We start from the raw sequence: 12,994 nt of genomic DNA, 5'->3' as shown, positions 1-12,994 counted from the left end.
ATTCAATTTTTTCAGGCCTGAAACTCAAAATGCCTCTAGTATTACTGTGTTCTTCTCTAAGCTCAGGGAAAAAAAATAAATGTATCTATATATTTAGATAAATTGTCCTGCCTTGACGGTATTTTAATTAAATTTATTTAGTCTTAGATATCTCTAATGGTAAGTGAATACAAATTCTAGGGGTTTTTGGTAGTGTCTTAATTCATCGAAGTTGGATATCTACCATTGTTTTAACTATCCAGTCACTAATTATGAGATAAACAAAAAGAATCTGACTCATTGGCTAGATTGCAAATGTCCAAGTATGTTCAAGTCGTTGATTGATTCTGTGCAAATTGAGATATAGACAACGACCCTTCTATTTTCCTATAAAAGGCAAATAAAAATTTCTGATTATCTTAAAAAGTATCAACTCATTCTAATGCATAAGTCCAAATTTTAATCCATTTCAATGACGAAGAGAAATATTCCAACTTTATTAACAATATTAAGAATCCTGAACACAGACGGAAAATTACCTCCAAATACAAGATAAGAAACGTCCAGGGAAATTTTGCTGTTCCTAACCTCTTGATAACGTCAGAGTTTGGGAGCACAGCACTCTTATCGTAGGTGAAGATGAAATGCACGTTTTTATAATTTCATGACTTGCTATATCATTATTTGAAAAATTCATTTTGGGAAAAAATGTCATTGAACGAAATAGAAATATTTACAGATTTTTGTTGTCATATTCCTTTTTGCAGGTCACGGAGAAAAGAAAAACACATATTTATCAATTATGTGTTTGTGTTTAATGTTATAAATACACCGACTTCTATATAAATTTCTTAACTGTAGTCTTAAAGCCAATATTAGTTTGCTTGTTGTTAATTGTGTATTGATAATACTATACATAGAAATGGGAAAGCTCTAATAAAGCTGTTGTTGCTGTTGGTTCCATGCGGAGTTGTGACCCACAATGTCGTGATCTAGTTGATGCACTGCAAGGGGGGTGACACCTTCCCAAATAAGTCGGAAGGAAACACCATTTTTATAATTTTCCAGTTGGCGTATTTTTCATCCTTTTGCCTGTTTCAAACAGAAATATCAAACCCGAGTAGTAATAGGGCAACCGAAGCAGTTGCTCCAGTAAACATTTTGTTATCTCCTTATGCTATGAGATGTTCGGGGGCTTAATTGGTTCGAGTGTCTGGTCTCCAACTCTAATAGACTGGGGTCGAGCCGTGGCCTGGATCGTGTGTTCTTGGGCGGGCCATTTCATTCTCACAGCGCTTTTCACCACCCAGGTCATATAAATGGGAACCGGCGAGGTTCAGCTCTCACCTATGGGCTCCTCGCTGCTTAATACCATACGATCCAGAGTAATTCTGGCAAGATGGGACAGTTATGGCCTGACGTAGCTTCTGTTGTTGTTATTGTCTTGTTGTTGTTGGTGGTGGTGGTGGTGGCGGTGGTGGTGACGGTGGTGGTGATTTTGATGTTATAGTGTAAAATAGTCTATCAGGTGCTTTCTATTCGATCAAAAGTTCAGGTACTTTCGAAATGGAGGCAAATGGTACAGAATTTTCAGGAAAAAAATCCAAGAATTGTTGAACTTCCGAAATGCGAACCATCCAACCGAAAATCTCGGAAATTCCGGCAGCACAATCAAATGGAACGAAAATTCCTGGAAACAAATCTTCCAAAATCGCGGGTTGTCTGCTTTTCCAGTAATTCCGGAAAATGCTGAAATTGAAACCGAAATTTTTTGGTCGAATCAGGAGCCATAATCGGGAAGTAAAAAAAAAATCTGAAAAATTGCAAGTTTGAGTTCCGCCTGAATTGTAAATATGACAAATTGGACTTCCGCACTTTCGTGTGAAAACGTACATCGAACTCATGACTTACACTATCTCTAGTTTTTAAATTTGTTCAAGGTTGATAAATGTTTAGAACATATAAAAAGCTTGTGAATACAGCAGGAATAATCAGCAAAGTTACGATGACGCTTTCTTTAGATTTTGGAGGTTGAGTTACCAAAACTCCTTGTCTATTTTATTTTAGCAGTGTAAAATTTCAATGTGTTGAAGAAACACAGATGATGTTAGTAGCCTTTAGGCGTTGGTGAAAATTGTTGCAGCATCTCAGGACAAAAGATAACGTAAGAAATTCTTGTCAAGATTTGTTGACAACTGAAAACACGGCCGACTCGGACTGGAAAGTGCACGCGCTGTACTATGCAAATGAGCTACTTGTACGCGTCAGACCTTCCTTTCAAAAACTTTCGCAAACTCGCCAACAAGCAGAAACCTGAATAAGAAACTATCAAAAACAGGTTTTGGTTATGATTAAGCATTGTTTGAAAAAAAAGCAAAAGATGTGTAAGATGATTCACGAGCCAGTACAGTTATTCGAAAGCCGTAGATTCTCATAAGTTGAGTTTTATTGCTTTTATACAATTATTAAAAAGAAGACGGAATGTAACATTAAAAACCTTCCATTCTGAGAACGTCTTCCAATGAAAAAAAAAAAGTTTCAACCATGCATTAAACATCCAATGCAAATGTCCTATACTCGGCTGTCAAAAGAGTATAAAATGTTTAAGCAAGCAACCGGAACGATGATCCTGCTGGTATACGTTGGATCAATAGTGATCTAATCGGCTTTACATATAAAATGAAGAATACAAAGCAAAAACCGACACAACGTAGGATGATTTTTTGAAGGTGTACTATATTTCGGCTGGCCAAACCAGCCTTCTTCAGGTACAATGAAAATTTTTACATTAGGACGTGTTTTTGTGTAGCCGATATTTACGTAATACCGGAAATACGTAATGCGGATGTTCAGACCATCAGGATCAAAAGAAAGAAGAAACATATTAATTGTTTCCATTTGTTTTCTTTTATTATGTTCTTTTATCATGTTATTTTATTTTACCGTATGCTTATCTTTAATTTACACTGTCAATTACTTTACCGTATTTCCGGTATTACGTAAATATCGGCTACATAAAAACACGTCCCAATATAACATTTCCATTGTACCTGAAGAAGGCTGGTTTGGCCAGCCGAAATATAGTACACCTTCAAAAAATCATCCTACGTTGTGTCGGTCAAAAGAGTGTATTTTCATTGATACAGACATTTTGAAACAAGGCTGTCAGTTTCAATTGCTGTTTCTCACTTTTGTAATGTTTTAATAATATATGTATGTTTTTTTATTTTAAGAAGGAAGTAATCCGTAGTTGTTGTTATTAAAATTGTATCATTCCATTGAAGGCCTGGAGTCTCTGACTTTTATGAAAGCATGTCTAATAGCACTGCCTAATATACTGATAGTCCACTTTGTTATAAGGTGGGTCAAAGACTTTGTTTCCAAAGAGAGTTAGAGAGAGGCCGCATAAGATAATGCCATTGACAAGGGTGTGGGCAAGGAAATTAGATAAATCAACAATATAAATTACCCAGGCCCACCCTACTCTGTTGAGAACTTTTAACTTTAATTATTACTTTCATAACTTTTAAATCAAGTCAAACAACATCAATCCCAATTGAAAAAGTTGATCAGCCAAACCGACAGAACACGGTTTTCAGTTTTTTTTCCACCGAAGACGGTGAGACAGTTGTTTAAGAAAAACGAAACAAAATTATATTCTAGAAACACAAAACATATTGCAAAAAAACATATCTCCGTTCAAAATGTAAAACATATGTAATCATGATTTTGGTATAACTCAAGGCGTTTTACCAATTGTTAACAAACTGATTACTAAACTTGGTATTTATTTAGTATATCATAGACAGACACCTTTCCGAATCAGTTCCTGGTTCGAATACTCGTAACACAAGGAGGCAAATAACGTTTTAAACCCCATTGAACAGTTGTCGTCAAGTTTTGATGGGTCATTATTATCACTCTTTATCAATTGATGCTACAATCATAGTATCAAAAACTACCCGATCATTGGTGAACACGTTATCATTTTCGTGACACAATAGATTACCATAGCAACAATATGACCTGCTAAAAACACCCTTAATTTGAGCTTTAAGGGCTTGTTATTCAAAAAATCTTCTATTCAAAACCTATATTTTCTATATTATCAAATTTTGATAAGCAGGATAAAACACAACTTTTGGCAAAGTTTGCACATGGAGTTCAAAATTTAAGGTGGGTTCGAACCCTATGTACAGAATTTTTTTTAACTTTGCCAAATGTTGCGTCTTATTCTGCTTATCAAAATTTGATGATGTAAAAAAATTTCACCGTGCCGCATAAGTATTTAAAGTTAAAATTAAGGGTGTTTTTAGCAGGTCATACTGTTGCTATGGTAACCTATTGCGTCGCAAAAATGATAGCAACATGTTCACCGATGATTGGGTAGTTTCTTGATACTATGATTGTAGCATCAATCGATAAAGAGTGATAATAATGACCCATCAAAATCTAGGCGTATATACCTTTCTGTTTTTAGATACAGATTAACTTGAAATCCATATAAGGCTTAATACCCCACGGTAAATAAAATCAGCACAACAGGACTTCCGCCAACTCAATTTCACAGATTCCCAGTCGTGTCCAAAAGATCAACGACGTTTACCAGTCTTTTTATATTATAATATACCCTTTTCATATATTTGTCTTTTGACATACTCGAAACGAGGGTGAGCAAGGAGCTGAATAACATTGAATACGAGTTATGAAGTGCTCTAGCACAAGACTGGACGAGTTGTAACAGGAATTGGCGGCCTTTTAACTTTCCACATCTTACTACTACTGACCAAAGTAATTACGGCCACTACGGACGAGAAAGATTTAACAAGTGTACAACCTTTAATCTTTTCCCTAACTCCACCCAAGATTAACATAGAAATGGATAACAATTCTCCGAGTTATTTTATCAGTTTGTTGTTTATATCAGGAAGCAAGAGCGGCTTTACAACTCAGCATTACATGTTATAATGGTACGGGCATTTGAGTTTATCTTACGAAAAACCGCAGCAAATTAAAATCCATTAATGATGGATGTCCTGTATTACTCCGTCTTATATTATCTGCATTTCTCCGATCATATTCACGTCTGGCTTCAAAGCGTTCAGGAGGGACCATAAAGAACTCGCTCGTACACAATGTGCACGTTTGGTTTCAGTCCCAGACACATGAAACTTTGCCATGTATAACAGTGACTACTCCTCTATGGCCAATGAAAATCTCTTCCTACCAGTTTATAAAATTCCTCATTATACGGCCGGTAATAGTCCTGCAGAAGCTTACGAATGTCATCCCTAATAGAAGGGTGGGCCCGACCCTTACTTTCCGACAAACAACCCCAATTTTTCTTTTTTTTATTTTCAACGAGCGAGGTAAAACAAGGAAAACGTTTGGTCTTGTTAATATAGAAGTGTTCCTCCTTAATAAACGGTTTGATGTTCAAGAATTTTTCAACAGCTTGAAGTTCCTTGGCTGGATTAGAAGTCAACTCTTCCCCACTGACAAAATGGAGCTGCGAGAGAGGGAAATATTCTAACCACCTTTTCAAATGTTCAACGTACACACCGATTTGGACCGTACTAGTTGAAGTCCTCAACACCTTTTCGGCTTTACCTTTGGTAATGAATTTCTCGAATGGTGGTAATAGTCCACGGTTTTTAAATAAAACCTGTACATAATCAGAAATCGCCCTCTCCGATGGGTCGCGCACAATCACAATCAGCTTGACGGTACTTGACATCTGGTACAGTCGCTCGGGAACTTTGTCCGTCACAAAATACGCTGGCGTTTTTTCAATGGTTATATCATCTGCTTGAGATTTGGGCATTTTTTCTCGATACCAGTCCAGTCCTAACTGATAGGTTTTGCTGTTATCAAAAAAATGTACCTCTACCGGGCAGGCCTTAATCTTGGGGTGGATTTTTAAAAACTCCAGCAGAGCTCTCGTGCCTCCTTTTCTCACGCCAATAATGATAGCATTTGGGAGACGCTTGCGTACCTTGCTGGATTCTTTGAGCTTATTCCATTGTTCCTCATCACCTTCTACCTTCTTTGAAGGCAACGTCTCAACAGATGCTCTATAAGGGGAATTATTCGTATCATTGTGCACGTCAAACAGAAAATGGTCATCGTTTATACGTTTAAACCGTCCTTCAGGTTTCTTCAATGTAATGCTGTAAATGAAAACCAATAGTAATCCTAGGAGAAGAACAAGGAAGACTTTTCTTCCGTCCAGCCACACTGCCATGGGTCGTTTGCCTTCGCAGACTGGTGCTCTATTTGCATACAGTTGGCACTTGATACCTGAAAGGGCAGCCCACAAGTTAAGTGAGTAATAAGTAATAAACAGAGCACAAACTCCATTAAAGCTGATGACGTAGAGTATGGACTTCCATGCAATAGAGTAACAAACTATCACCAATACTGCTGACGTCATCAGTTTCGTTAGAAGTGATTGCCGAACGAAAACGTCTTTTCTACTCAAACTATCCAGCAAGTAAAATTGATTAATAAGACAATCGGATTATAAAAAAACTAATGATGGCGCCCACCCATTTACCTACGCACACGTGTTGTACGTTAATTTGACAACTAAAAGATCAGCTGTCGCCATGCCAGAAAATGTTTTATCAAGCTATGGGTTTTTCCTTCCACCAAACTCGTATTGGGCATTCGATTCATGCAAAAAGAAACCCTAAATCAGAAAAACGCACTATACCACTGGGTGACAACTAGTCCCGTACGGACCCCACCCCCACCCGTTCCTGAACTTCGTCAATTTTGTAAACTTCATTGTACATAACAAACAGGTTTCTTTTCAAAACCTTTCAGTAAGCGCGCCGGACATGTGAAGTTTGGGCGCCACCTGAACGAATTTTTGTTCTTTCTCGGCAGTCCAATTGTCTACCGAGGACACGCAAAAACAGGACCTCCTTAGGTTTGTTATATTATGTATATTAGTTTTCTGCGATCTTTCATCAGTTAGGTACAACCTTGAGCCGTTCGGTTTGAAATTTGAACAAATAACAAACAATACTCAGCCGGTAGGAAAAACTGTACTATCATGACAGTGGGTTACTTTTCTCTCAAGAGATCACATTGACAATTCTCTTTTTTATGTATTTTATTTTTTTCGTTAACAGGTATAGGGAAAGAACGTACAGATCGATACGTACAAACATGACAAAATTTACAACAATTACCTCAATTACAAACTACAAAGAAAACTTCACTGCACTACACTATAAGGATTACTTAACTTATTCAACTTCAATAAAACAAAGAGTAATTAAAGGAATCTTAGAAAAACGAGATTTGGATAACAGCCACTGTTGTATTAATGGGAGTAAAGGTTTCCATTTTTTATCGTGGAAATGGATTTTGTTTTGTTTTTGTTTTTTTCGCGATAAATAAATTTATCGACTAACAGTCTTAAACATAAAGAGCCCTTATTTAACTTACAGCGGTAAATAAAATATTTACTTTCAAGAAGAATGTAGTTGACTGGAATGCGTATATTATCCGTACCTAAAATCCCTAAAAGAACATCCTTGATATCAAACCTAACAGTTATATTTAAGGAATTAAGTACAACCTTTCAATCATCCCAAAACATGCACACTTTTGTACAATGGAGAAAGAGATGTTCTATGGTCTCCAACTCCTTTTCACAAAAATCGCATAGGGAGAATCTACTTTGTTAAACTTAAACAGCATCTTGCTTGTGTATAAGATCCTGTTTAATATTCTATATTGGAATTCTCTTAATTTAGTATCCAATGTTGTTTTGAAGGGCAGTAGATATATCTTTTTCCAGTTTAACTGGATATGTGCGTGCTGAAAGCTTCGTTATATTTCTTTTGCGCTGTTGGTATACTGGATATCTTAGAAACAAAACTGTCATAAAATCAGTTTGGATTAGATCATGAGTTCTTGAGGAGATAGAGTTTTTATTTGTTTTTAATATTTCGTGCCATTCTTCCTGAAAAGCATTGAAGAGACTGAAAAGTAGAAAATGTTTCACTGGTGAGTGAGTTGAATACAGTAGGAGCTCTCTTAACGGACACTCTCAAAAGCGCACAGCTCTGCTAACGACTGCCTCCACAAAACCCCATTTGAACTCACAAACAAACTCTGTATCTACTCATTCCCGTAAGCGGACATTCTCGTAAGCGGCCACGGACACTTGTAGGGTTTACAATCTAGACTTTTCCTTTGTTTATAAGCTCCCGTAAATGGACACTTCAAAAGAATTGGGCCTGACATTGAAAGATGCTTATAAACATTTGTAAACTGTATCGCTGCTTTTTGTTGCAGTGAGACTGTTAAAGCCGCTGTTAATAACAGTTACGGACAGCTTTTTCGCCCCCGAGGGTGTCCGCTTACGAGGGCTTCCACCGTATGATGGTTCCTTATTCGGCTTGAACTCTCCCCTTGTGTCGTACAGGTCTCCAATTCTTACGATTCCAAGATCAATCAGCCTACTGTTATAAATTGACTTGATTCAATGTAAATGAACTGGTTGTTCCATATCACTTGATTTGCTATTTCAGGGATGAGGACAGGTTGTCCTCGTTTAAAAGGTTCCATGTCACAATGCATTACTCGTAAAATTCTGGAAGAGCTATCGATAGTTAAGTATAATTAAAATTACGATGAAACAAGAATTTTCCCCTTACTTTTTTAAGATAAAAATCCAGAAAAAACTTCTTGAGCCAGCAAGATCGGTGACAGATATCACTTGATACAAATTATTCTTTGGGCAGAAATCATTGACTCAATGTTGTGCATTTTCAAGCCTCCTTTATTATTAGGGTTAATAAATGCTGTGCGCTTAACTTTATCTTTTCCCTTCCAAACAAAAGAATATGATAAAGTTTTTTTTTTTTTTTTTTTCGATAAACTCTTTTTTGTTTTTAAATGAGAACAACCCTGTATAAGATCTTTGGTATGGCGAAAGATTTGATCACTTGGATTTTTCCAAGTAGTGTAAGTCCTCTCAAACTCCAGCCCTTCAACAATCCTCTCAGAGATTTCTCGATTGATTCTGAGTCTAGAATGAGGTACCTCCCGTCCTCATCAGATCGAGTTGATTTCAATTTGAAGTCAACGGATTTTCGAACAAGAATGGCGACTCCACGACTATGGTTAGAGCGATGAGCAAAATAAGTCTCCGGACCACTGCTTTTTCCATTGATTTTCAATCTCTTCAGTGCTGTACGTTTCTTGCAGAAAGCAGATGTCTGAATTAGCCAGTTAGCCCCCAGCGAGAGAGTTTTAAACTTAAGGTTGTTGTATCCATTGAAATTTGCATACGTGGAAAATATACAAAAACAGTAGCTGTTATTCCCAGAAGGGTCGCTGTTACCCGAACAATTAATGCATTCCCGATTTTGATAAGTGCATAGTGGATAAATTTAGAATAACATACATAACAAACAAAAGAAACGAGATGAAAAACGTAGCGAGTGTGAAAAATTAAACTGTTAACTCTCGGACAAGATCAAGTGTTAGACTTTTGTTTGAAGCGAACCGGTTCAAAAACGAACTAAGGAATATGCTAATCGATAGCTCCTAATAGAAACGAAAAAATAAAAAGTGAACTAATTCCTGCGAATACTACAATAAGCTAAACAACCTGGAACATTTTTTAAAAGCTTGAAGCTTAGTAGATGTTTACTAATCAGTTCGTGTGCTTGAGTATCGAGAGGTCGGCCTCAACTAAGATAATAAAAGGAAAAAGTATTAGCTAATGACTATTTTACCTCCACACCGTCAATAAAGAGTTTATAGCCTAAGGGTTCCATCCTACTGAAAGCTGCTCGTTTTCCATCTTTTCTTGCTTGCACCATCTTCGGAATAAGCCTCTTCCATCACCTGCTTAGGGCCAATACTGAAATTCGACTGGCTACAGGAGCCATAATCGGGGACGGAGACCGTAAGTCTTGGGATCCGCGCGCACCTACGATATGGGACAATTGTTCTATTTTTAGAACAAATTGCGCCATCCTGACGTTAAATATCCGCGCGGATCCACGCATATGTCGTGAGCTTTCGCGTGGATGTTGTCACGTTGCCTGATCAAATGGTGAGAGTGGCGAGATTCTCTTGCAGATTTTTCACAGCGGTGGCAGGGAATAAGGCAGCGAATAAGAACCAGGGCTCTTATATGTAGTTTTATGCTCTGAGCTAATGGAAAAGGTGAGTTTTTCAGGGTCGAAAGCCAAACTTCAATTTCGCGCTGTGAATGAATAATATTTGCTCGCGCTAGTTGTACGCGTAAGCTTTTGCGTTTGTTCTGTAAAGAAAAGTTATGTAAGAAAACTCTTTACTCTGGTATCGAGTTAATTTGTGACTGTCCCAAACAATGCTTAATCATAGCCAAACCTTGTTTTTGATAGTTTCTTATTGTTTCTGTTTATTTGGCGAGTTTGCAAAAGCTTTTGAAAGGAAAGTCTTATTTGCATAGTGCAGCGCGTACACTTCAAATCCGAGTCGGTGTTTTCAATTGTCAACAAATCTTGACAAAGATTTCCTTTGTTGTCTTTTGTGCCGAGATGCAGCAACAATTCTCACCAACGCCAAAAGGCTACTAACATCATGTGTGTTTCTATAACATAGTAAAATTTTACACTGCGAAAATAAAATAGATAAGGAGTTTTGATAATTCAACCAACAAAATCGAAATTGTTATTCGAGTTGATTAAGAAAGCGTCATCGTAATTTTGCTGATTATTTTTGCTGTATTCACCTATTTTCAGCTAAGCTTTTAATATGTTCTCAACATTTATCAACCTTAAACATATTTAAAAACTAGAGATCTGATATGAGTTCGATGTACGTTTTTACACGAAAGTGGGCAAGTCCAATTTGTCTTGTTTTGCTGATTGTACAAAACACGCATCGGCGGGCGCTCTTAGTCATCGACAAGAGAAAATTCATTGGATTTCAACACAAAAAAAAACTAAGCAGCATCTACACACATAAACTTTACTGTCACTTATTGGGCCTTGATAAAACATCAAGCTTTGCTTACAATTTAGGCGAATCTCAAACTTGCAACTATTATTTTTTTTTTAGTTTTCGGTCGAGATAGAGTCTGCGAAATCCTCGCAAGTGTGTGGCAAGAGGAGAGAAACTTTGAAGTCCTGAAACTCTGCTATATCCAAATATATCTAACGAGTTTTTTTGCTGTGGTTTGGAAAAGTTGTTATTCTTCAACATATGTGAAACTTAGACTGGAGTAATGTGGAGCTCTTGTAAAAGAAGCAGCAGAACACAACTTGGTCCGTGATATAAAGCGGCACATAACTAAATTCCACACAGTCTTACTTCACTCAAACTGGAGCAGCTTACGACGAAAATACTGACATCCCAGTAAAATTCCAACAGACATGAACGCATTAAGTTGTGGGCCAAAAGCATCAACCATTTCGGGAATTTCGGACGCCATTTCCCCACGCGACATCCGCAAAAATCCTCGCAGCATGTACGCGCGTGTGCCGCACGGGATGGCGCAATTTGTTCTAAAAATAGAAAAATTGTCCCATATCATGGGGACAACCCCAATACTAGAAATGGCGCGCGCTTACAGTCTCCGTCCCCGATTATGGCTCCTGCTGGCTATCGATGTTGCGTCGGCAAGAAAAGAAGTTTTCTCGGTCTTTAAAGCGAAAGCAACGTGCTATGATGGCCCGGGGTTTTCTTGTGTTTCGATCCTTTCTACCGACGCGGTGAACTCTTTGGAACTCAATATATTGAGTGTTTTCCTCATTTAACTCTTTCTCTAAGAAGGCTTTCAAAACGGCTTCAGTGTTCTCTTCCTCGTCGGTTTCTGGAATACCGTAGAAGCGAAGATTTTCGCGGCGGCTGTACACTTCGTAAATCAAGGGCTGGAGGGTAAGTCATCCATCTCCTTTTGTGACTTCTCTTCGTCATCTCGGAGTTTTTTCTTACTGGCTCCCACTTCATAATTCAGGAATTTTACGCTTGTCTGAAGCGTATTTGTTTCTTCACCTGTATTTCGAACGTCTTCCTTTAAGCGGTAGACTGATTCACTTTGAAGGTTTGCGACCGTTTGATTTATTCGATCCACCGAGTCTTAAGATATATTTATTTGTGTGCCAATGCTTTCCAGTTGGCTTAGCTTTGATAATATTAGATCCACTTTGGAGGCAAAATCCTGTGCCATATCGAGGTCTTACGGAAGTATGTCTTTGCTCTTTGTCTTTGGAACGTTCGCTTGGTGTTCTTTAACACTCTCTTTCAACCACTTTGTTTCGGGGGAAAGTCACGCTGAGCGGTGAATTGCTTCCTCTCGTTTTCATTTTAAACAGGGATGAAAGTGGAGATTAAAATTCCATATAAAGCATCGGAACGCATGGAGTTTGGTACAAAAACTCTTCGAAGAAAAAGACCTCTAGCTTCTTCAGTTCTATCGTGTTGTTTTAGTTGGGTAGTTCAGTTTTTAATGCCGCTCGTACTGCGGGCGCAGTAGCCGCAAGCAAGGTCCATATACTCTGCCCAGACTGTTCACGTGACATGATGGTAGGACTGAGGAGAGATTGTTGTATGAGGACATGGAAGATGATTCGGAATACGTTCAACGAATTCTTGCCAGAAGAGTTGAACTGACGTTCCGATATAAATGTACGCCTACCAAGAAACAGGACTCGACACGGATACATTTAAGAAATAGAAAGCATGTACCGTGTTTCTATCAAGTTATAGAAACACGAGTGGAAGTTTGGGAGAACGAGAAATGCTGTGGGAACACGAGCCGTAGGCGAGTGTTTCCACAGCTTTTTCAAGTTCTCCCAAACTTTCACGAGTCTTCCTATAACTCGATAGAAACACGGAGAACATGTTTTCTATTTCTTTTAGAAAACACCGCGACGGAAAAAAGGAAAACAACTTGTTAACTTTGATTATCAAAATGTAAATTCTCTTTGCTCGCGCCATCATTACGTCAACAGCTCGTGCTGGTTTTGTGTTTCTACCGAGTTTTAATAGAATTCTA

General features: G+C 37.9%; 1 protein-coding gene across 2 annotated transcripts in view; it reads right to left on the bottom strand.

Moving 5' to 3' along the window:
- Positions 1-2,933: 2,933 nt before the first annotated feature.
- The window catches only part of LOC145486620 (heparan sulfate glucosamine 3-O-sulfotransferase 3B1-like), a 24,001-nt gene continuing 13,940 nt past the window's right edge, over positions 2,934-12,994 (bottom strand). Inside the window, exon 2 of one of the 2 annotated variants that reach the window (XM_081465316.1) lies at positions 2,934-6,279. In XM_081465316.1, the coding sequence (XP_081321442.1) occupies positions 5,180-6,223 (1,044 nt within the window). In that variant the 5' untranslated portion in view covers positions 6,224-6,279 and the 3' untranslated portion in view covers positions 2,934-5,179. Of the gene's footprint in view, positions 6,430-12,994 lie in introns of those variants that run through there. The other variant, XM_081465315.1, reaches the window with a different exon arrangement.

The sequence above is a fragment of the Orbicella franksi genome, chromosome 5 (assembly GCF_964199315.1).
Source record: "Orbicella franksi chromosome 5, jaOrbFran1.1, whole genome shotgun sequence".
NCBI classification, from domain to species: domain Eukaryota; kingdom Metazoa; phylum Cnidaria; class Anthozoa; order Scleractinia; family Merulinidae; genus Orbicella; species Orbicella franksi.
The sequence above is the reverse complement of the archived record's forward strand: the minus strand, read 5'-3'. Positions and strand labels throughout refer to the sequence as shown.